The sequence below is a fragment of the Manacus vitellinus genome, unplaced genomic scaffold, assembly GCF_001715985.3.
Source record: "Manacus vitellinus isolate BGI_N305 unplaced genomic scaffold, ASM171598v3 scaffold_19_pilon, whole genome shotgun sequence".
NCBI classification, from domain to species: Eukaryota; Metazoa; Chordata; class Aves; order Passeriformes; family Pipridae; genus Manacus; species Manacus vitellinus.
In genome coordinates this window covers 11,079,423-11,104,917 of record NW_021939395.1, presented here as the reverse complement: position 1 = coordinate 11,104,917, position 25,495 = coordinate 11,079,423, and the positions used below count along the sequence as shown (strand labels likewise).

General features: G+C 36.9%; 1 protein-coding gene across 3 annotated transcripts; it reads right to left on the bottom strand.

Moving 5' to 3' along the window:
* Positions 1–630: 630 nt before the first annotated feature.
* On the bottom strand, positions 631–25,225 carry PHF6 (PHD finger protein 6). 3 transcript variants are annotated; one of them, XM_018070774.2, is made up of 11 exons: positions 24,979–25,225; positions 20,873–21,052; positions 20,598–20,699; positions 17,631–17,764; positions 17,279–17,322; positions 8,166–8,332; positions 7,844–7,987; positions 6,532–6,636; positions 5,514–5,647; positions 4,912–5,041; positions 631–3,320 (listed from the first exon to the last, which is right to left on the bottom strand). In XM_018070774.2, the coding sequence occupies exons 2-10, from the start codon at positions 21,008–21,010 to the stop codon at positions 4,912–4,914; spliced, it is 1,098 nt and encodes a 365-aa protein (XP_017926263.1). In that variant the 5' UTR covers positions 21,011–21,052; positions 24,979–25,225; the 3' UTR covers positions 631–3,320. The 3 variants fall into 3 exon arrangements, with proteins under 3 accessions (XP_017926263.1, XP_017926262.1, XP_008928955.1); XM_018070773.2 differs by having other exon boundaries at positions 631–4,619; positions 24,979–25,223; XM_008930707.3 differs by having other exon boundaries at positions 631–4,619; positions 8,166–8,329; positions 24,979–25,222.
* Between the last annotated feature and the right edge of the window lie 270 nt (positions 25,226–25,495).

The following is a 25,495-nucleotide window of genomic DNA, read 5'->3' as shown; positions in this document are numbered from 1 at the left end:
GTTCCCGAGCTGTGCCCTGGCCACCTCTCCCCCCAGATTATGCACTGAGCATATGCCATATAGTACGGAATATCCCTTTGGGTCAGCTGTCCTGGCTCCTTGCCCTCCAAGCTTCTTGTATCCTCCAGCTGAAAAGTCCTTGACTTAGTCTAAACACTACTTAGCAACAACTAAACCATCACGTTATCGACTGTATTCTTATACTGAATCCAAACCACAGCACTGTGCCAGCTACTACAAGAAAATTAACTCTATCCCAGCTGAAACCAGGACATATGACATACCTTGCATTCCCTTGGTGCCTTAGGCTAAATTAATTCACTCTTGAAAAAGAAAAAAAAAAAGAAAAAAGAAAAGAGTTCTTGAAAGGTGAGAAAAGGAACCTTCAGTGAGTCAGTCACTTTGCATTATTAAGCAGTGGTAAATCCAAAGCAGCTTCCCCAGGGCACAGAGTCAGGAGTACAAACAGCAGTTACCTCTAAGTTCCATACTGCAAGCATGATGCCTTCTCACCTCTCTCCTGGTAACATCTTCCTGGGCCTGTAACTTCAACAGGAAATGCTGCATTTATGCATTAAAGTGACAGTTTTAAAAAATTGTACTTTCGGAAAAAGGACAGATATGCAAATATGAAATTCATAACTCATTTATTGAATATATATATGCAAGGATACCAATAAAAAGAAACTAATACTGCAAACTACAACTTTGGAAGTAAAGCCAATATAACAGGAACAAAATATACATAACATTGTAGATAGGAATGCATTTACCCTCTTCCATACATTCCTTGTCTTTACACCTACTGTAAATGTATGCTACAGCAAAATCTGCAAACATTGGCCTAACCTGAGTGCTTTCTGACAAGTAATAGCTCTCCAGGATTCATTAAGGGCTGAGATGTCACTGCTGACTAATGGCTGTGCATACATATGCATGTATAGGAACTGCTTCACCAAGTATATAAATCAAGGGTTGTGTTCTGTTTTTTCACCTCCATCATTAATACAGTGGAATTTGATTTTGGTGACATGGAAGAAGAGCTACTAATTGCTATCATGTACTTTCTGTTCTCTTCAGATTAATTTCATCTAATGAGGAATAATTTTCTTGTCAATCTGATTCAGCATATTAATATTTCTGGAATGCACTGATTATCACCTGACAGATAAGTCTGATATTTCAAATAGATTATCACCTCTTCATTTTTCACTCTGGTTTAGCATGAAGTTATTTTTCCTATAAGGCAGCAAAAAGAAGCAAACTCTCTTCTATTATACTTTAGGGCCAGATCTGGCAGATTCAATTCACTGTAGATCAGCACAGCTCTTTCTGCCTCAAGATCAGACTTTGTGGAGTGTAGGTGTGACTCCTACTAGAACCTTATCACTGAACCTCCTGTGGATCAACACCTGCTGAAGGAGCAGATGTTTTGCTCACCTGATCCATTTCACTGACACTGAACGAGCCTCTCGCCCTTCCCTGGAGTGACAGCACAGCCCACTGCTACAGGGGTTGGGATGCCTTGGGACTCTGGCATTGCACCAGCTGTATCCTTAAGTTACTTGGACAATATCCTTGTGAGGCCTGTCCTTCCTTGGTACAGTCCTTTCCTGGAATAGCACAACCACAGATCTGTTAACAGAGACACAGTGAGTTGGGGAGACCTCCTAATGTAGAGATACAGGAAGTTGGGGAGAAACCTCCCTTCTCAGAGGGTTCCAGGCATCTAAAACAGCACACACTCCTCTTGTGAGCAAAAGAAATGCCCAAAGGCAAAAAATAATAATAACAATAATAAAAAAAAATTAAATAAAGTGAAACCAGTTTCGTAAGACAAGTTTTGTTGAATTCACGAGTTCTCTGATTGTGAGATGAAAGCAGAAGGTGCCTATTAAAAAAATTCTCAGTAATTAATTAACTGTATTAATTTAACTAGCTAATTTAAACATACCTAGTTCACCTATAGAGCACTTTCATTACTTCTAACATTTCTGGGAAGGCAGTAGATGCTCCAGAATAATCTTCAATATATGCTTGCAAAGATTACATTGCTTTACCAAAAAAAAAAAACCAAACCCCCAAAAATTCAGACAGACTGTCTGAAATTCCAAGCTAAAATACACATAAAAAGACAGTAATGGCAGTATTTTGTCTTTTTAAAAAATGATGTAAATGTTGTATACTATCATACATTGTCATGCTTTTTAAAACTACAATTAAAGACGTAAGAGATGTACAGTAAATACACTGCTGAGGTACATTTCTTCTAAATATTAACACCACGACAGAATTACTCCCCAGCAGGTGATGCTACTTGGGAACATATAAATACAATTTTTACATTGTAAGGCACTTTTACCCAGCATACATGAGTTGAAGTCAGTTATGACAAAATTGAGGCTTGTAAGAAAAGGTTTTTGCTTTTGACTTTGTTTCCATGAATTCTGAATTGATGACAGTTCAGTCAGGCCACCTCAGCACACAGAGGTAACAGGGAAACCAGCCACTTGCTTTTCTGCTACCCGAAGGTAAAGTGCTGTTCTGGTTCTTCCAGGCATGGAATGGGGTCATTTATTTCATAACAGGTGAGTTATTGGACTGAATATTATACTAAGCCACTGACACACAATGAATTAGAGCTCAGTCTCAAGTACAGTCAGTATGCTGGCAGATCTACCCCATGCAAACTTAGTTAAATACAGTAGCTGCAAACAAAGTGCCTTTTTTCCATGGAAGGGCCATGTCCGAGGCACAAATTGAAGTAATTTAAATATTGAAGGATGCTATTTTGCATTCTAAAACTGTTCTGAGTGGCTGAAAAAACGTTCATATTCCAGGAGAAACAAAACACCTTGATAGACAATTTCAATAATCGATCTGTCATTGCAATTCAAGTCACGCTTTTAATTTTGAAAGTTACAAATACAAAATAAAAATGATCAATGGCATCATGTTTAGAGCAGTAACTGAATATTTTCTGTACACAGCAATATTTCTTTCCAAATGGCATTATTCTCCAGGAAAGCAAACAGAATTGATTGAATTCTAACAGGTAAAATGTTAGAAATTCCAATATACAGTAATTGAGTCCCTCAAGACATTAAGGGAATGCATAAGAAGACAAATGACACACGTTAAATCTTTTAAAAATACAAGTAAAAAATGCTACAGAAACTCATGTTACAAATAAACTGTTTTTGCAATACCAATCACAGAAGAACTGTAGCAGTTTATAGTCAAATCAGTGTCTTTTGCTTGTTTCCTTCCTTCAAATCCAGAAGTTTTGTTGGGAGTTCAGAGTGAAACAAGTCAAAACCCTAAACAAACAATAAGGTGATGCGGTAGTAACAGACAAACATGTGGACTAGATTCAGCTTTTTGGTTTTATTTAAGTCTGAGGATGTGCTTTACCAGACCAATTGAAGAAGCCAGTACCCATCAGAAATGACAAGGTGTTTTGAAAGCAGTCAGAGGACTGTTCTGTTAGGTTTGGTATAGCCTAGATCTGATCATTCCCTAAAGGAACATCAAATTCTAGCAAGTAGAATTCCATGATGTGATTGTTGACTTGACATAGAAAGGAAAAATAATGACTAAAACAATAAGGATGATGCGCAAAGTTTCTCATATAGTGGTCATAAGATTAAAAAATAAATACCAATCTAGCCAAAAAGGTTGTTTCCTCAATCTTCTTACAGAATATGGGACCTTTATGCATATTCTTGACAAAACATGAAGTGTTCCACACAACAGAGAACACCTGAGGTATGGACGTCAGATATGGTGGCTAAATTCCATAGTGAGTTAAGAGTTGTAACTCTCTGAAATGGTAGAGATTGGGCTGCAAAGTCCAAACATTTGTAAGGTTTTAATCACACTTGGTGAAGTGTTCTTTGTAAATCAGGACACAGAAAGAGGTGGGTCGTTGGGGAAAGAACGAACTACAGCCCTTTGGCATGAGTTCTAAAGCTCACAGCTCAGAACCAACAGCTGCTCAAGTAAATCTCCCGCGAGCAACGCCGGGCAGAATGAGCAATCCCAACAGGAACAACCTGAAATGTTCAAGCGTGCCTCGAGTACACCGAGTCCTTTCCTACTGTGCTTCGCAAGCAAAAACAGAGCGCGGCTTTCCCAGGTACGGCCTCCGGAACTTGTGCAGGAAGAAAATGCAAAATCACAAAGTACCAGCTCGTTGCCACCACCAACTTGTCCGTGTTGTTAATTAAACTAGCTAAGACCTTCCCTCATTGCATGAATCCACTAAACAACTTACACATTCCAAATCTTAAGGTTTTTATTCAGTCCAGAAATATAGATCTTACTTCATTTCAATGTCTGCCTTAACTTTTGACACTGTACATGTTACATATCATTTATATAGTGTTTCATTTTTTTCCAGACACTGCAGACTACAAACTACATAATATTGACATGTAAAACTCTGCCACTTACTGAAGGCTCACACACATGAACGTTTCAGGCAGTTCAATGAAATTTCTAACAGAGTCGGGTAGTAAAAAGTTACTAACCCTTTTCTGATTTTAGAAAACAATTTAAAAGAATTAGTAGTTATGATGTCTTAGCCATTCCCAGTTCTATAACTCTGTCCCTTGAACCTGTTTAAAAAATGATGAAAACAATAGTAAATTTAAAATCGTACAGAAAAGCATTTAGCAGCTCTGACAATACATCTACATTTAGCAATAGAAATGAGGGCCTCCCTTCTTACACTGTTACAAAGTCAGCTGGATTTAAAAAACAACAAATCCTCCCCATTCTTCTACAGTATGCCAATAAAAAGTACTTCTTTGCATACACTAGATTTAAATACTTCACTGCAATAAACTACATTAAATGTATATTGCGTTTTAGTCTTGGTAACAGATCTGTCAGGAGTAACTTCCATACCTAGTTTCCATTGAGCTGCTGCTGAGGAATGTCATTATGGTCAGTGCCTGATTTGCCACGGCTTTTGCTTTCTCTTTCTTCATCCTCTTCGTCTCTTTCATCATTTCCACTATGGTTTTTACAATAGAGTCTGGCACAATAAAAGAAACAGTGAGGACTTTCACTGAAAATATCCATCAAAACCTGAATTTCCTCTCAATTAGTTTTGAGATGTGCTACAAGTCAGTTGCTAAGTCTTAAGTCATTCATGCTTTTCAGCCAAGCATCAGTTAAACTGAGAACGAAAACAAGGTTCAAGACCAGCCAATAAAACTGTGATCAATCCTAGTTTTTCAGAACTGCCACTGCACTGCTCAACGAATGCCCTCTCGTGGGCACAGCATGACAACTCAGCTGCAGTCAACTCAGCACTTCAGAAAGTAGGGAAAGTTAGGGGGTCCAAAAAACCCCCAAAAGTAAGCTACAAACATATCAATATGGAGGGATCATGCCATAAATTTTCTTGATACAAATTACAGATTAATCAAGGAGGAAAACATACTACAGGTCAATTTTCATATTACAACCCTACTCATAGAGTCAAGAATTACATAGGTCCTTACTTATAAATTCCTCGTGACATATTCTCAATGTATTTAGCTTTGTCTTCTACTCCACAGTGGTAATGGTATGTTTTTATGCAGGCTTTGATTTCACACCCAATAGTAGCACCAGGCTGGCTGCAGAGTGTGCATTTCTGTGCAGGGGAAAGAAGAGAACAGCACTGTTCAGCCCCTCAGTCTCTTGATTCTTAGTATTCAGTTTAGTGTTCTTCATATTTATGGCTACCATTTGGAAACAGAGTAATAATACCTCTGGCAGATCATCCTTCCAATGAAAAGTTAATCAAAGACATTGTAAACCAGAAACTACAAAATACCAACCTATTAAAATATGAACAGCAAGATTTACCTGCTCATTGCACTGAAAATTGCTACATGATTGCACATGTTTTTGCATTTCCAAGATCATTTTATTGCCACTGAAGTTAATATATTCATATATGAAGAGTCTTAAATTATCTTTTTCAAGGAATAACATTGCTGTTTTTCTCCCTGACACCCCATAAATTTCTTAGCACTTTAAAAACACCTTGAATTTTAATAAAATACAATGTGACATTTTACCAACATCCCCACCTGTAAGACCTTAATAATTTTTCCTATTAAAACACTCAAACAACTGGAAACACTGTTTTGGTTCCAGTATGTTAGAGAATATGTTCACTGTGAGAACTGCATATTCTCTAAGTTTATTTGTAGCTTCACAAGGCATGTTTTCATTAACACGGGTACAAAGTCGTTACTCTCTTATAATTACAGTAAGGCTAACATGAATCATATGATTCTATGGTAATAATTACTATGTACATTGTAATAAAGAACCCCAAATACCACATGCCCAAACACCACTAATTTTAAGGTGATTCCTATCTGGTTGCTCATCCCACAGGTAAAAATATATTTAAATATATTTTTATAAATAAGAAGATGGAAAAGACTGCCTCCTTCCTTTTGTGGAACAGTTACACACACCTTAGCAGAATCACTAACACGTCCATCACATTCTGCAGATACATACCATTCTTTTTCCTCTCTTGATTTCTTGAAGTACAGTTTTGATATCAAAATCACCAAACTCTGCCCGTGAAGTTGTTGTCAGCTGGACAGTGCCAGAAGAGAACAACTGTAAAACAAGCAAGTCAAAATAATTTCAGGTCACCAACATGGCTGAAAATTTTTTTCTGTGCTGGAGTAACATCCTGTTCCATGATCTCAGACAGTATGTGCTTTACCAACAAAGGAGGAAAAAGCCCATGCTGAGTAATTAGCGTGATGAGGATTCCTTCCAATCTGCGCCTGACTGCTTTAATTTGCCTTGGAGAAATGTATTTTAAAAGACAAAGAAGTAGACAAGCAATAATGACAGGATAAAAACACAAAGCAATAAATGGGCAACATTACCAATTACACTACTCAACTTCCTAGGAATATTCCATTTCCTTCCCCGTGACACATTTATAATTGAGCTTCATGACACGCTGATGACAACATAACTGTCAATATCAGAAAGCCCTGAGGGATGACAATGGAGCACAGAAGCACCACCCCTTCTATCATCACCCTGGCACATTCAGCTAAACTGTCTTAAAACTAAAGTTCAGGTACACAAAGCAGCAAAGAATCCTGTAAGACTCAAGGCTGCTGGCACATACCAGCTCTCTGTTTAGTGAGCCTGGGGATAGGAAGACAATTAATACTCCACAGATTGCCTGTATTATTTATTCATTTTGAGGTATAACAGGAACCACTGAGGTTTGTTACCCAAAGCCCTACATCATTCATACAAGTTATAAGAAAGATTGCACTGTCTGCTCACGTTCATTGAAATTAGGTTCTATTCAGGCTGGCAGCTCTATAAACATGACCATCTAAGATCAAGGGTTTTCTAGAACCTCCATATCCCACTCTACTTGAGCCTCATAGTCTGAATCCACAGGTCAGAAAACTAATGAATTTCTTCCCAGATTGTGTCTGAATGCCTGTGGAGTAAAGTTATTTTATTTTTGGAGTGGGTTCTTTTAGTTAAAACTGTTTTTTGTTTTCCTTTTTAAAAACTTATATGCATTTAGACGCTAAGGGAGCATTTTTAATAAGCTAAAGAGTCTCCCTGAGCTAATTCCATCTCTTAGCATGAAGCCAACTTTTATCCATATTGCCTGCAGTGAAAATAAATGAATTGCTCACTTTGCAACACTTCAGTGCTTAAAGAGATCATCAGCACACAGACAATACTCAAGCATAATTACATGTGAGGGTACTGTATTAAAATCTAAAATAGCAATTCAGACAAAATTCACAGAATAGACTGGTTAACAACAACACTTACTCACCATGCACTTATAGTGTGCTGCAGCCTTTTTGGCATTAAATATATGAAGCTTTCCTCTAGCTTCATTTTCTTCTTCACCTGCATGACAGAATCCACATTTAGGTTTTGTATCACTGGGGCTGCTTCTGTGGGGAGACCTGTCTCTCTGAAAGAAAAACATTTTACTAAAATATACTGCTGGGTTACAAATAAGGTTGCAATTTCAAAAGCCTGTGGCCACCAGCTGGAGGCTCAGACAATTGCAAATTTTAATAAAAATTAAATTTGCAGAGAAGAAATATGCAATTCTGTCTTCTAAGAAGTTTAGCATATTTACTGCTTACATAGGAACTGCTTTCTATTTCATCTGTGCCATGTGAGGACGTAGATCTAGTGTCTTCTGATTGCCCTTTTAAATTTGTTTTCCTTGGTTTTCCCTTACGACCCCTCCTTTTTCCTTTGGGAGGTGAAGGCTCCAACTCGTGTTCATTGATACTTTCTTCTAAATCTGCTTTAGAAGTCAGAAAACATCATCAAATAGGATTCTTAAAAATTTTACACAAAACAAATCAAGGCAAAAAAACCCAAACCAAACCAAAAAAACCCACAACCCACCAAAATTAGGCAAGAAAAAACATAACCTGTATTTTCTGTATTACAAACATGCAACTGCAGATCCTGAAAACATGATTTATTTCTTTGTAACAACTCAGTTTTGCATCTTTATAACATAATACATGAAGGTTTAGCATTTCTTACAGCTTCTACTTTCAGACTCAAAATGTGTCCTGAGATATATATGTTCACCTCTACTGAAAATACTGTTTCAATGAGACTAAAACCAGAAAATGTTTTCACCCTCGAGATAAGTTTTTAATTTATTATTTTAAGATCCATACCCCAATATAAATCGCTCTTGATATTATGCCAGTGTACCCAAACACCACTGTCCTTGCTTTATTAATTGATGCCTGCTGACTCAAGAAAAAAAAATTCACCCATTTGGCTATAACATTAAGTTTTAGAATGGAAACACATTTTGCCTTCACGAAACAAACCTACAATTTCATTTTGTTACAGTATATTTTTACATCTGCAGCTAAAAGCAGCTGCCAGTTTACAGAAAACCATCCACACTGACAACATCCCAGTTTAAGAATTTACAGACCATTAAGAATATAAGAATGTATGTTTTTAAAAGAGACGTACCAAAGAGGTCTGACAAGTTATATCTGATAACTATATCTAATAACCAGTTCAATTCAGTCACTAACAACTTTCCTGCTTGCAGGAGCATCCTCTTTTTTTTTTTTTTAAATATGTAACACCCACCCTGCTCCAAATGCAAAGATATTTCAGCAGATTTATTTATAGAGAAACATGTACAGACCCCGCTGAAGGACTTTTCTTCTCAAAATCCAAACCACAAATATCAGTATGAGCTCCCAAACAGAAGGAAACAGTAATCATAAGGTTTGGAACATCCACTTTATGGACACTGCCATATGGTTTTAGTATCCAGACAGGACATCTTATTTTGAGATGTTGCCTTGCCAGAACTCGTCTTTCTTATCTATTATCACATAAAAACCAGATCACATTTCTATCTCATGGTAACAGCAAAGCAACCGCACAAGAGTTTGAGGTCAAAGTCTTGAACAGATTCCACAGCCACCAGCTGGGAGCAGAAGACAACTGAAGGCCTGGCCCCAGCCTGGCACACAAGAACATCCCGTTCAGCTCTGTCTACTAATCTAGAATCTGTTGCTAATCCCCGAGAAAGCTACAGATTCAGCTCACTTATTAAGGAAGGAAAGAAGACGAATTCAAATGCAGCACAACAGGCTATACTGAAATTTATACTGAAATATATAATTCTGAACAGGCTATACTGCAAATTATTTTGGTTTAGATTGACAGATTATTCACCTATACACAGATATGCCCACGTTGCTACTAAAATATATCAGTCTGTCTACGACATCCCTATGGTTTAGTAAACATAGATGATTCTTTTCTAATTAGATGTCAAAACCACCATTTATTCTACTCTGAAAAAATTTAATGCACGATGACATAGATTATTCTAATGAAACAATACATTTTACATTTTCTTCTCAGAATTTCCTAACTAACATTTCTCATCTATAATCACTTGTTAAGTTCCCCAAGCAAGATTATGCAATTTAGATATCAACCTCTCAGACTGCCTATAGCAAATTTTATTGCAACCTGAAACCCTCTTTCAAAGAGAATTCTTTTATCTTGTTCCTCATAATATGAACTCTCCACCAATTATTAAATTTGTGAATCTCTGTTGCTATTTTTACACGTACAGAAATCATAGATGGTTATTCTAGAAAAAAAATCTTACAGTAATACGACTATTGAATTCAGCACCCTTTAAATAACATAAGTAAGAAGTTAAAAATATTCCTTCCAAAATAAATCCATGGATTTCCCTACTGTATCGGATAAAGCAAAGTGCAGTCCACGCACCAACAGTCCTTATTTTTTCCAAAGCTCCTTATCAATTCTGTCAGCCAAAATGCTTTCAACCTTTCAGGTCACCCTTATTTTCTACACAGCATTAAAGCATGTCCTGAGCAGCCACACTTACAAAAACAGAAGTGAATCATAATTGCTAAAACCCAAACCACACCTTTTTATAAGAAATGTCACAGTCTCCAAATAGAATAAGTTCTTAAGTGCTATGTTTTTAGTCTACAATTATTAGTATATTTAAGATTTGAAAAGTAAAAATGCTGTATTTATAAAAGATGGTTTCAGTGTAAGATAAAAAAACATCAAGATTGCACAGCTTTCCTCAAAGGAGAACCCCCTTCTGTGCTCAAAACTAGGACTTCCAGAAAAGTTCAGACTTCATTGAAATCCAGATGCTACACGACCTCTTCACTAAAAATACAATTCCTTGCAGATCTGTGTCTCCTACTACAAGTGACACGAACCTATAGATTAACACCACCAAAATGGGAGGATCTGCTCTATCACATCTATCCTGCAAGACTGAAACCTCAAAACATTACAGTTTCTCAGGGTTTTATAGCACTATGCACTCACACAACAGACCAGGAAGGGACTGTAACCAGATGTCAAACACACCTGCTTTGGATGGTCTTTATGTTATACAACGTGGTTGGTGCCCTACCCCTCCCCTCAAGCCCACTGCCAGCTTACCCTGTGTCCCTGGCATCTGATGGTTGGGTGTTTCCAACTTCTCATGTCAGCTTGAACTAAGGAAAACACAAACAGTTGTTCAACTCCTCCCTGACCAGGTGTTGTTTTATCACGGGTATCACCCATCCTCTGGATCCCCTGAGATTCCCTAGATATTCTTCAACTGCCCCCCATCCCATATCCCACTACTGCATTGATTTTTAAAATCATCACAATATTCTCAATATAGCTTATCTAAAGTCTTCAAAGGAGGTTCCTACGAGCTTCCCTTTGAAGTCCCTAAATGCTAAATCTGAAAAAATGAGCTTAATATACAATATGGCCTGAGAAGTGGAGGTAAGGGTAGAAAACAAGAGGAAACAATCTACATTTTAAAAGGCACTTAAGAATATGATATTGTAAATTCAGATGAGAAAAAAGATGAGCAGCAACGAGCCCCCAGTTTGCATTTTAGAAATCCATGAGCAGTACAAAGTACCAAAGAAAGAAGCCTGGCAAAACACTGTATTACATAAACTGTTAACAGGGAGATTCAGCTTCAGAGAGAAATCTAAAAATTCTCCTTTGATCATGACTAGAAAGAAAAAGGATCGAGATGTTTTGCTGTTTAAAATAAGGCTTGGCAGAGAAGAGCTTGAGATATCACTGATCTATTTTGCATCAGTTGGAAATACACATGGAATCACCCCTTTACAAAAGCCGGGCTAAAGAAAAGTAATAAAAGAATTAAGTGATTTAAAGGTTGTGAAAGAACAAATAAAAAGAGGATGAGTACAATAAATACTGCTCTATCACCTCCTACATTTACCTAACAACAGACTAAGCAAGGCAGAAGCAAAGGGGGCCGAGTTTGCATGAGGAAGATAATAAACAAAACTGACTGGCAAAATTTGCAAGCCGGACTGGACATAAAAAGAAGTCAAAAGGTAGAATGTGGAAGTGGCTTAGTTAGACATGCTGCTATGTAAATCTGAAATCATATGTGTAGTTAAAGTTTTACAGTGCATTTGGGATAAAAGAGAAACTAAAAATTCAAGGAACAAAATCAATCTTATTAGATTTGTAGAAGAGAAATGGAATATAATGAAGAAAAAACTACTTCAGCATGTTAAAGTCAGATTTCCTTAAAATATGGCTGAAACCCAATGAACTATATGTGCCAACACAATTATTTTAAATTGAAAAGAAATGTCAAAAAAACCCAGAGAGCTTTATTGGCCCAGTAATCAATACCAAAAATGTGAATGCATCTATAACCATTAATAAGAACCAGAGATTTGCATAAAATCTTGCAAGCAAATACAAAATCAAGTAAACTGATCATGAAATAATAGAAGTTTTTTATCAGGAAGTGATGTGAAATTAACAATCAAATTGCTGAATATAATTTTTGGATTTTCTTTTTCAATGGAAAAAGACTAAGTTACACAAAATGTATCTAAACTAAAGCAAGAGTGAAGAGGAAAAAAATTAAATTACCCCTTACATTCCGTCAGTGTTTTCCAAAAGCACCAAATACTTCAAGGAACTGATGACTCTTGTCCAAAGTTATTTCTGACTGAATAGTATCTATGTTATACGAGGTACTTGAGATTATTTCTTTAAGTACATTTGACATAGAAAATGAATGAAATAGCCCTTCAAACAACACAATCTAAATGCTTTTTCAAGCAAACAAATGGTGGCAAAGACTGAAGACAGACTATACACTTGGCTTTTCTGCACCATCACAAAGCTTCTGACCCCCGGTATGATAAACCTGTTCAGTGTGAGTAGCTGACCAAGTTTCTGTTTGTGTAACACCTGGGAAGGAGAATTGTAACACCACAGGACAGCTCCTCAGACAGGACAAAGCATTCACCACATGATGATGCCTTTCCTTTAGCTGTGTGTTTTTCCATAAGAAAACACAGTTGTGATGCTTCTGCACAAACCTCTGTTAGTCTCTCATGGGACACCACTGATTTGCTGCCTGGACCAAGTGTTTTTGTGGGAACATCAAATATACATTTGATGACACATCCAGAGCATTCTCCAGAAGACACACAACGAGCAGAGTCAGGGAAGGATATGTCACCATCCATCAGGAGAAATGAAATGACTCCAAACTGCAACGTTACAGAAACTGTTACACCCGACTGCATTAATGTGAGGAAAGCTTCTGCTGGGACCAGTGCTACAGAAAATGCTACAGGGAACAAACACTGCTTTAAGAATCCAGAGATGAATCAGAATGTTACCAAACTGTAATGCCAAAAGGTTTCAGATGTTTTTCCTGCCAAACTCTGGCTTACACAGTGCTTTGAAAAAGTGCTCAGTTCACTACAGATTGCAATGTCTCTAAATAGGTCTCACAGAGAAATATTACCATGACTCAAACTTACTGAGCAGTATGAGAAGCACAGATTCCATGTTTGATCATTAGAATAACATGAAAGGGATGCTGAGACAGGGAATGTCCTTATTTCCATTGTGGAAACATCATTCTCTGAGGCTTTGAGCACAGCTACAACAGGAATTATGTACCTTTTATTTTCTGACCCTACAGTTCTCAAGCATCTGCTTTAAATGTTATGAGCAGAAGTCACATGGCTGTCTTTGTTAGTCTTTGTTTTACCATAAGAATCAAATTACATTCTTATCTTAGCTTATATCAAACTATTCCTGATCAGCTGAATTTGTTTTAAATTCAACACATGGGCCAGGGCAACCCCACCTGCAGGGAAATGAGAGAGACCAGTTCTTTCATTTTTCAACAATTATTTCCAGTACGTTGGAATAAATTCCAACAAACAGTTCCAAAACCTTCGTTCAACAATACTCTATTCTTCAAAAAGAATAAATGCAATTGTATCAAACTGAACAGCAATTCAATCAATAGTTAGCTGTGATCTTTTGAAAGCACTGGCACCAACCCGTGTAATCTATTAGGTACTGAAAACTTAGATAGCTTGCCTAAAATTATGAATTAAGGTATTATCTCAAGTTCAGGAAAAGTTATGCTGTTAGATTTGTAAACAGCAAGGTAAAAATCTAAATGTCCTTTTTCCAGTTCATGGGAACACAGCACAAAAGAATCACTCTGAAACACACAAAGGAAATGTAGGAGAAATACAATTTTCCTATGTTATGTCACCTGAAGGTCAGGCCATACAGATAAATCAGAAAAACCCAACAATCTCCTGAAATAGACAATGAATTTAAGAGCACAATACTCTGCTGCCACATTTCACATTTTTATATTCAACAAAAGCAGAAGGTAATTCAGCAACTCCTCTCAATTAAGGGAAAATTAACTCCCATCACTCATTAATTTTGTCTTGATGAGTAGATACCAAGTCTGATAAATCCTCACCCCATTTGAATTTCATGACACCAATGAATAACATCTAAGAGGTCTTTTTTCTTAGGTTTTAGTGGGTAACTTAATTCCAACATAGGTCCTTCAACTACATTTCCATGCAGCCTCCAGGAATTTTCTTTAACTGTTATTAAATGGTTAACAGATAGTCTTTTTAAACTAGATTTTAGTACACAAGGCAGATCTCAAACTTGAACAAGTATGACCCCAAAGCATCTATTTGCTAGGGAAGGGAGGGGAAGTGAGAGAAAAATCTCACTGCTATGCAGCAGTGCTGCCTACAGAAAATAAACTGCTCTGGGCTGCACCAAACCAAACACTCCTAAAAACTCTTAGAACATCCACTAACATAAGTGATATAATAAAAATACTTGGACTGCAACAATTTAATCCGGATACAGAGAACAAAGAATAAGAACCCAGAGACACTCTAAACTGACCAAGGGAAAAAAAACCCCAACAAAATAATAACAATAAAAAAACCCCAACCACACTGCACCCCAGAGCAGGAGCAGTAAGTTTCCATTAAAAAGGACTGATAGTTCCAGGCCTCTGTGCACCTACACTGAGTGACAGAACCACGGAAGAGCTTTAACTGCTCTGTTATGAAAACAGCCCTAAGAGCAAAGATTAACGAAAACGAAACCAAAACAAGATTAAAAAAAAAGCCATTACATTAGAATCTAGTTTCCCTGCCTACTCTAGTCACTCTTCTCTGCCAAGTTCTTTCTGGTTTCACACACCACCATTCTTTCACATTTAAATGCCTCCTTGACATTCACATTTTCATCGAGAAACAAACAAAATACATATAGAAAGCTTAATCTCACCATCCAACACCTTCCAGTTGTCATTTCACTGAGCAAACTTCAGCATTTAAATATTAAGAAACAAAATCTCTGAAGTCCCTTCTGAAATTCTGAAAACCACTCTGTATTTTTCTGTCTGCTAAAGGTAATTAGTTTTCAATGTAGCAAAATACCATTGCTATGGAAATAACTTCTAGCATTGTATCAGCAGATGCAATATGTATTTCTACTTTCTTTTATTTAAAGGAGGTTTATCATAAAAAAGCCCCAGCTTCTGGCATTATCAAATCCATAACCATAAATAATAACTATTTTATGGGTATAGTTTATCATAAAATGTATAGACTAAAAACAGAACATATTCTTTGGGAAAGAGCACTGGTTGGAATTTCAGACAAATACTAAATAAAAAACAGAAAACAAAAACGTGAAGTATAGCTAAACATATTTCTAAAAGTGCAAAGCATAACAGAACTAAATATTTTAAACAAAAAAAATGTGCAAAGTTAAATGCTAAATGAGATACTATTGGGTTCTTCATCCTCAGTTTTTCTGAGTGATGTTGTTTATTCCTCCTCTCCTACCCTCAATCCGAGACTCTTGGGATGAGTTTGTTTTAACATTTTAATAAACTGCCATCATCAACATTTAAGAAAGAAAAGCCACTATGCCTCTAGTAATTTTTCCCAGGTCATCCCAGACAAAATATCCATATAAAATTTAAAAGCCTTTGCTGTTAGAAAATGACATGATAAAACTGGAGATAATGATATCTGAAAACTCTTAAAGGAAAGCACAAGTTCAGATCCTGCAAGGAATTCCAAGCAGAAAAATTCATCCGTTGGATTTGGGCTCCATGCAGAATTGGAGGCATTTTTCAATACACATCAAAAACAGAGCAAGTATAAAAGATTATGTTTAAATATCAGTTAAAGAGATTAATCTCTTTGGACTCATATGTTTTTCATATTCTGTTTCTGCTAACACACAAAACAACCCCCAGAACAAAGAAACAAAGTCACAAACTACAAGATAACATGGTCTCATCTCTCTGGAGAACTAATAAAACACATATATTATTTTTCTTGTTTTAACCTAGTAATAACAAAATCAAGAGAGGTTTATACACAAAGCACATGATAATAATTATATAAGTAGACTAAAAAAAAAGAAATTAATTTTAATTTGTAATTTTCTACTGCTTTCAGTATCTTTCTGAACACTGAAGTAGCATCCAAACCTTACCATTAATAGATCTACTACCCATAGCATAAAAAGCAGTAAATTACCTTAAAAATACATTTGACACAGAGACTGAAGTAATTCATAAAATTTCATGTTCACTAAACAGTCATGTACTCCTCATTAGTTAAGCCCGATGACATTTCAGGCAAAAGCAATGTAAGAAGTAAACCACCAACTGTTCTCTTACCCAAACTCACATACAGCAGAAAAAAGGAAAAATACCTTAATAAATACACAGTAGCACAACTAGATTGGAATTTTAATAGACCACACATTTATCTACATTTGTGGCATTTCACTACTCTTCTCTGCAAAGATCCACAGCTTTTATGAATGCATCCATACAACCTGTTTTATCAAAATGACTCCGAAATACATCCGTAAGTGAACTGATCACAGGCCTTTTCATTTACTATTGGGTTCTTCTTATTTAAAGAGTTAAACTCTACTTAATAGTTAAAAAAATAGTGAATATTTAGGAACACTAGCAATAACAAAAATCAGCTGTTACCTGATAAAATATTTCAGATGGTAATATTGTGAATATTTAACTATAAATATAAGCCAGCTTCTTCCCAGAAAGGAATGAATAACTTCTACCCAAACTTCCTGTTTATGGACCATCATATCTTTTGAACATCCTAAAATTTATAGGTTTGGTTTTTCTCCAACCTCAACCACTAGTTTTTAGAGAAAATACAGAAATCAGATGGGCTTCCAAACTCACTGTTTCTCAAAAAAATGTAGTTCTAATTTTTACTGAAAACATTTATATTCTCCAGAAAAATTAAATTTAACCAAATATCTTTCTACAATGGGAAAAATTTATATTGAATAATTTTACCTTCAGAGTTATGCGTAGTTTTCTTGTGTTTTCGACATAAAATCCTATAAACAAAGTAGTTGAAAACTGTCAAGTCAGTCACGATTCACAGATTATTTACTCATCTTTTAAATTTAAATGCCAGTACATTTTTCTCCCACTTGTAAAACTCACTGATATACAAATCTTGCAGTGAAAATATGCTTTTCTAGCACATCACTGTTTTGAATGCCACAATCATCATTAGAAATTTTTGCAACAGTTTTGTTTAGATTCCAAAGTGGGTTGTTTTGCTTTGTCGTTTGTTTGTTTTTAAACAAAGACTGTAAAATTATAAATACAAAATCAGACATAACAAATAAATAATAGTTACATGTAAATGCCTTGTGAAGGTTTCTCTCTTATCTGAGCTTTATCATGCAAAGCACAGTAGTAGTGATATGTCTTGTGACACGTTTTCACATCACAGCCAATGGTTGCTCCGGGACAGTGGCATAAAGAGCACATCTGGAAAGAAAAACGAAGCACAATTCATGTTACTGTTGATTTAGTACTTCAGAGCTCAAAAATAATACCATCACCACTCCTGGTGACAAAATAAATGGACTTACGCACTTAACATTTACTCTTCCCGCTCTCAAGTGTTTCTCATAATTTATTTTAAAATCAAGAAATCTGTTGCAATTATGCAGCAGCACAATATACGTCATATGCTGATTATCAATTCAATGAAGAAAATAAGTAATCTGTTTTTGTGGAATGTGCCTGATGAACGTGACGCATCTATTCACCTGAGTATCCTCCTCCCAAGGATTAGCTGTTTGTACCAACCATTTCAGAAAATTTAAAATCATAAACTGTACTTGTTGAATTCTGAATTACATTACGAAGGTAGGAGGAAAAGAAAAAAAACCACCATTTGGCAGTGAATCCTGCAGTCAGAAATACTGATGACCTGCAAACTTACCTCAGCATCAGCAGCTAACTTTACCCTTTTTTTCTATAGCTATTTCCTTAAGCCCCTTCCAAAACACTGAATTTGGCAAAATATTTGTCAAATACAATGAATTTATTTTCATTAGCCTAATTTTTGCTATTTGTATTGCAGAGAAGATTAAAAGTGAGTCTGATGCTTGACTCTTCTTTCCAAATAATTAATTTTTCTCATATTAGAACATATCATTGCTTAGGATACACCAGCTATCCTGGTCCTGGTAAAATTGCTCACGCTCCTTCTGCTGTGGTAGGTAAGGAAGTCATTGACAGCATCACAGTATTTTTCTCTGTATTATTTTTTAGTGACGTAATATTGCCTCAAAACGTCAGAAGTTTCCATTAAATTCACCTCCCAAGACAACTGGAGCTTTTTCTTTGTATCCTGCATGTTGCACATGCCCCCAACAGGTTACAATTCATTCCAATAAAGCCTAAGTGAGCAATGGAAGATACCTGCTACATAATATCTTTGCAGGTACATTTTCTGTCCACAGCACTCGCTCAGCCAAGTTCTTCTCGTTAGTCTCAAATATGCCCCAAAAAAATACCACCAAAGTTACCAAATATACCACCAGCCTGCTTTTCAATTTTTACAAAGTCAACTGAACAGTAAAAATGTCAAAGCCTTGGATCATCTCCATTTACTCCTCTGCAAGCTCTGAAATGGTACAGTTATATACTGTTCCTTAGTTGTTCTCTAATTTGTATGGGTTTTTTATTGCATAAATCTGTTATACATTATGGTTTAACACATAATAATTGCTGATCAAAGTCCTTTATAAAAACCTAGGCTGAAATTATATCCATCCAATCAGTTTTAGTCAGTATCTTGGTTTTCTGAAAGCCAGAAGTGACTAAAATAAATATTTTTTTTTGTGAACACCACGATGTATCTGTATGAACAAAACAGAAATTTTTATAGCCCTTTACTGGTCTATGTTTCCTGACAGTAATAAAGCATTTATTCCATTGGTACAAGTTGTGCTGTTCAAACGGTCACTGTCATTAATTTCCAAGTTGTATCAGGTAGGTGTGAAGTTTGATAAGCTGCAAAACAAGTCCATTCTTTAAAAAAATCAATCCTCCTATGCACAGGTACCAGAAATAATGAAGATATTGGTGACTTGTAAACCCCAAAAATTCACACTTCCTAAGTTATTATAACTGGCTTATTAAGGACAGAACCTACAACCCTTTCTGAGACAGATCCAGACCACCCTCAGAAGGGCTCCACGTGTCAGTCACTGTCACTCTGATGATGAACAGGTCTCCATTTCCACACCTGGTCAGCAGCACCTCCTGAAGGAGGGTGACCATGAAAATTCTGCCAGAAGACAAATTCAGTCTAAGTTATCAATATATTTAGTCAACCCAGTTCACTAAGATATTTTTGCCAAATGTGTTCCCCCATAAAAGACCAGGCTAGACCAGAAGCAGACCTGAGAGGGGGCATTTAGGCTACTAAAAACATTTACCTTTGAGCTTCCTACACAATGTCAATAAAGACAAGCTCCTCCAGAGAGTGATTCAGAGCTGCAGCTTTCTGACAGCCACAGACAGAGATAAGGCACCTAGGAACTAAAATTATCTTGTACGTTTTCTCCAAATAGGAAACATCTCAGGACTGTGAATGTATTAGATTTAACTAGATCCAGTTTTCTGCAAAAAGCTGAACACAGTGCCTGGTTCATACAGCTATCGAGCTCCAAGGATCTATCCAGCTGTTGCATCAGAGAAGGAACATAAAGAGATTCAGAAGCAAAACAGACAGAAACCACCACAGACAGAGAAAGAAACCACCTTTGAAAAACCTTTAAGAGACTGAAGAATGAAGAAGTTTCTTTATGATCTGTACTACCACATTCTTTGGAAATTCCTAATCACAACATGAATGACTTGTGAACAGTTATTTCTCTATGCTTCAGCTCACTACAGCAAATAAGGTTCCATGCATTGGAAAAAATTCAAATCAAAGAAGCAATGGACGGAATACGTATTTTTTAATAATTACATGACTAAGCTACAATTCTTAGAACAACCTGTTTACATGAGAGCAGAACTTGACCGAAATAAACAAAGTCCTTTTTTATCCTTTCCTAAAGTCACTTCAAAGATTGGTTAACTGCCATTTAGATTTCATTTCAATGTAAGGATAATCATGTCTGTTCGTAAATCTGAGACCAATTTCATTTCAACATCTTCTGTAAGTTGTTTCAGAGCTCACATAAAGGTAGCACTTTTAAAAAATAAACACACAGACCTAATACACTTAACAAATTCATTGCAAACTTTAAGGAAGGTATGAAGATATTACCTTCCATTTTCAAGGGCCAAAAACACTTACCAGTTTAGTGCCTCTCTTTATTTCTTTCTGAATATCTTCAATAGAGAATCCACCAAGACTCTCATTATCAGTGTGTGAGGAAACCAGCGCGGACGAGAAGAGCTAAAACGGCAAAGACAGAACTTCTATTTTTAAGGGTGCAAGTCACAGAGGACATTTATAGATATGAGACCCACAAAAATTTCAAACTGCAGTGGTTAGCCGTGTGTGCCGATCCCAGTGTGGCTGGGTTTTCCACGGATTTCCCCGGCTCCATCCCTCTCCCGGTCACTCACCATACACTTGTGATGTGCCGCCACCTTCTGGTTCTCCGACATCAGTAACTGCCCACATTCGTTATCTTTATTCGACCGACAGAACCCACACTTCCTTTGTCTGGAGGAGACTTTCTTCTGTCCGACTGAGCTTGTCATGATTTTAAATGACCTTACAATGCCACTGCAATCCTCTCAATGCTACAGGAAAAAGAAGCGCGATCAGCTTGTGAACAAACTAACTTAGTTTTCTAAATTGCTTGGAAGTGATTTGTCGTTTCCCTTCATGCTAAATCAATATATCCAGATGAATATGCAACTTTCAGAGGTAGTATTTTGCCAAATTTTTATGAAATTGTATTAGCAAGAAAAAACCAGTTCTTTAGGCAAAAAAAAAAAGTTTGAGCTTTAGTATAAAACCTTGGATATTAATACAAAACTTACAGGGAAGAGAAGAAATAAGTGGAAAATACAACAAGGGAATTATTATGGAAAAAAGCTACTGCAACTCATTTTTATAGTTATTTATTACAGGAAAGGAATTTGTAGAAAATATATATATTTCTCTCTATATAAAATATATATTTCTCTGCATGCAATGAAATTCATGCTCTGGACTGCTTCAAAAACATAAGCAAAGAAAAACCCACAAGTCCAGCACGGCCTCAGAAAAGGTTTTGGGTGTAAAGGCTCACAGAGTCTCAGAGCAGATGAGTAACGAGGGAAGATGAGCTGATAAAACGTTACCATTTTCAGAATCAGAGATACGTTGTGGCCACTCGAACAGCATCAGGAACAAAATTTTAGAAGCCTGTGTGACTAAGGTGCTGCAATGGAAACCTTTCCGTGGCCCACAGTTAGTTTGGCAGTACCACACCAGGTTTCAGTGAGCACATGAGAGCTGCTGTTCTCAGCTAAGAAAAGTGACTTAAAATTGAACTCAAAAATTAATCACAAACTTTTCATGTGCTACCAACAATATGTTTTAAAATACAACCCTGAGGTCCCAATGCCCAATTCAGGCAAACACTGCACATTCAAAAGTGAAAATATCCAACGAGTGCATGAGCTGCTTGGCCCAGTATTAAGAAGTTTCTTGGCCCAGTATTAGGAAGTTTGTGTTCACGTGCTTCTATATCTCCCAAGAAATAAAATATTGTGTTTTTCAAATAGACTTTTACTTTGGAGATTTGAGCCTTACTATCAGAATTGGTCACAACTGCAATAAAATCCTCCTCAGCCTTTGTCTTCATTAGACTCAGCTAAGTAAGAAAAGCCACTTTGATATTTCTGTTGGGAAAAAAAAATAAAATCCAGCCATAAGAACAAACATCTGGACTGGGCTACAATGGCACAGATCTGCATGAAAATGCAGGACTGGTCTCTGGAATTTGCATGGGCAGAGCTGGTGCTCCCCGGTGCTGTCAGAAGCTCATAATGCTGGTATCACTCACTCCTTCTCTAACTGAAAGCAGAGGAGCGTCACTAAGTTTCCGCCGTGTCCCGCTGCTGACAGACACTCCTGCTACGTTCTCACTCTTGTGCTTCAACAGATTTTCACACACTGAGTTTTAATTGTTGGCCTCGCAATATTTACTGCAAATCTCCTGCATCAAAAGGTGCCTGTCCTGTCCCCACTGCCTCTGCTTTCCCAACAGCTTCATTTGCTTTCTGTTCCAACTGCAGAGCCCTTCACCGGCCAGTGACGCACACCGGGGGAAGAATGCAAAGATTTCAGATCTTGCTGATTTGCACAAAAAAGGTGCCAATCTGGATAAACTAGTCACACCCTTTTGCAGTGGCAATAGAGAGTCCTTAAGTGTTAAGCACAAAAGAATTACTATACTATATTCTTCTGAAGAAAAAATAAAACAAGACCATTCTGTAATCCCTTCTGAGGAGAAAGAAGAAATGGGTCCTGAAGGACAGAGATAGATAGATAGATAGATAGATAGATAGATAGATAGATAGATAGATAGATAAAAAACAATAGTAAAACTTTGTGTAATTTTTTTAAACTTATATAATACTTGGGAGCAGAAAAAGACAAGTAGGAAATAATGTCACAAGGATTTCTTGTTTACAGCTCACATTCAATAGTTCAATATAAATCACACAGGGATGCACTAGAAATATACCAAGAAAACCATGTAAAATGCAACAAGTTCTGCTTTGGTATAAATAATGTGGTATCCACAAACAGAGTCATTGGGGTCTACCTGTTTCCTTTTATATTCGGACTATATTATCAAAATATTGACAGCAATGATAGCAGTTCTTAAAAGGAAGATCAGGAATTTCCTGGAACACGTGCACAGGGTCTACTGACTTTCGGAAATAAGAATGACTACTTAAAGAAAGCTACCCTTCAATTTAACAAGCAGCATTTTAGAAAATGAATATAATCTATAGAACACACAAAAATTTATTAAGTGGCTCTCATCATATTTAATTTGTAAGAATAGTAACTTTCCAAGAAAGGGAGTATAAAGAACCTTCTCACGGCTGCTGCTTTACACCTCCCAGTGCACCAACAGGCACATCACTGCAGCAGCACTAGAACCTGACACAGCCTGACTTCTTCAAGTACTTCTGCATAGTTTTACTTTTTTAATGCTCATGGTGAAGTTAAAAATTATGCCAATCTTTACCTGATGCATGGATGCTGATGTTAAAAAAAAAAATAAAAATACGCGTTTAGAAATACTTTTCAATTACAAATAATTTAACACTTGAAAAATTATTCAAAACTCAAACATACCAAGAAGCATCAGGGTATGCCAAAAAGGAAATTCACATTCTTTTCACCATCAGATTAAATTACTCTGAAAGCATTTTACAAGGATATCTAAAAGTTTTCTTTCCAACCCTGCATTCTTTGCATTTGTTTTTTTCTGTACCATTGAGTATTTACACTATTTATACATTTCTAAAGGCTGCAGAAAAAAACCTGAGCATGAGAAATACCTGTAGACCTCTCCCTAAATTATACCTGCTTTCTCATAAATGTGAGAAAATGCTATCCTGGGATCACATCTCTTTGTATCAAAATTCACTTCTCATCCTGCCCATTTAAAAAAAAAATTCTAAGAAAGATGAACCAAGTTACGCAGCTACAGCCACAACATTCTGAATGCAAACACTCAATTCTGTTCATCTCTCAGGTTAAATCACTCAGAAGCAACTAATCCAGTTTGCCAAGTATCAAGCTACATTTCACTGGAACGAGAAAAAAAATGCAACTTAAAAACAGCTCAGTGTTTTGGTGTTCCACGTTTAAAAGGCCAACAAATGAGTAAGAATTAAAAAAAAAAAAAAAAGGTGATTAAATCTACTGTTGACATAATCTTGCTTGTTGGCTTTGTCAGAGAAAGTCCTACAGACTGGATCACAGAGAGTGATGTCCTGTGGAATCACAGACTGGGAGATTTTGCACTATCTCCACCAAAATGGAACACACGTGCTACAAAAACACAGATTGTTCCATATAGATCAGCTTTCCATGGGTTTGGTCTAAAGAAAGAGAAGTTACATCTACCCTAGAACCACAAAAGAAGAAATTCATTCAGCCATTCCGGACTTAAAAATTTGGATTCATTTGCATTCACATTTCCTTATGCCCACTGAAGTGTTCAGTGTGGTGCTTCGCCTCACAGCACCTTTATTTTATCTTTAAAGAAGCAGGTTTTAAGCCCTCCTGTGGCTTCTGTGCTGTTTTACTGACTTCCAGAAAACAGATTTTCCAACATAAAAGTGCAAGTTCAATGACTCTCAGGCACAGGACGCCCTCAGTGCTCCAGACTTTGTTCAGCACCGAGGAACGGAAAGGAACCTGGACTCTAATTTCCATTTATTGCCCAAAAATGTTTCAAGAGCCTGTTTACAGGAGTTTAGGCCCCACCTGTATTTCCTACAAAGGACAGTGACCTGCACACTGCACTTATAGTTTGTTTTGCTGCGTAACCTGCGGGATTCCCAAATTATTATTTCTAAAAACTAGAATTTCTATCTGTGAAGAAAATTTCAGACACATAAGGAAAACCTATGAGACCTAAACAAGCTTCATAAAAAATGGCATTGGAGATACTGAAGTGGTTTCCTCAGGAAAAGCTACAGAAAATATTTGCCTTGATTTTTTTTCAAGATGCTCGCTGGAGTCACTGTTCCATAAACTTCCAAGTGCTTTGCACTTCCAGGGTCGATCACTCCTTGTTGAGGGGTTTATTGTGGAGAAGGCAGGTTGAATCAAGGGAGAGGGGAGGTATCCTGTAGGGGTCTGTGGCTGAGAACCCAAACCACAGGTTCCACAAAAATCTTTACCCAAGAGTTACATTAGCACAGCATCCTACAGCCACTATAAAAAACCAGAATGGGAATTTATCCATGAGACTTCCTTAAAAAAATAAAAAAAAAGAGAAACCAAAGAGGGGGTAAAAGCAGGGGAACGAGGGAAAATCCTCGAAAGCCCAAACTCTGAGAGCAGAGCAGGTGACTAAAGATGACAGAGAGAGCCCGCGGTCAGGGAGATCTGGCAGGGAGCACCGAGGGATCTCCAGGAAAGTTTCCATCCTCCCACGGGGAGCGGGAGATGGGCCGATAGCGGCACCTCCGCCGACTCCTCGGAGGACGGACGGGGCAGGACAG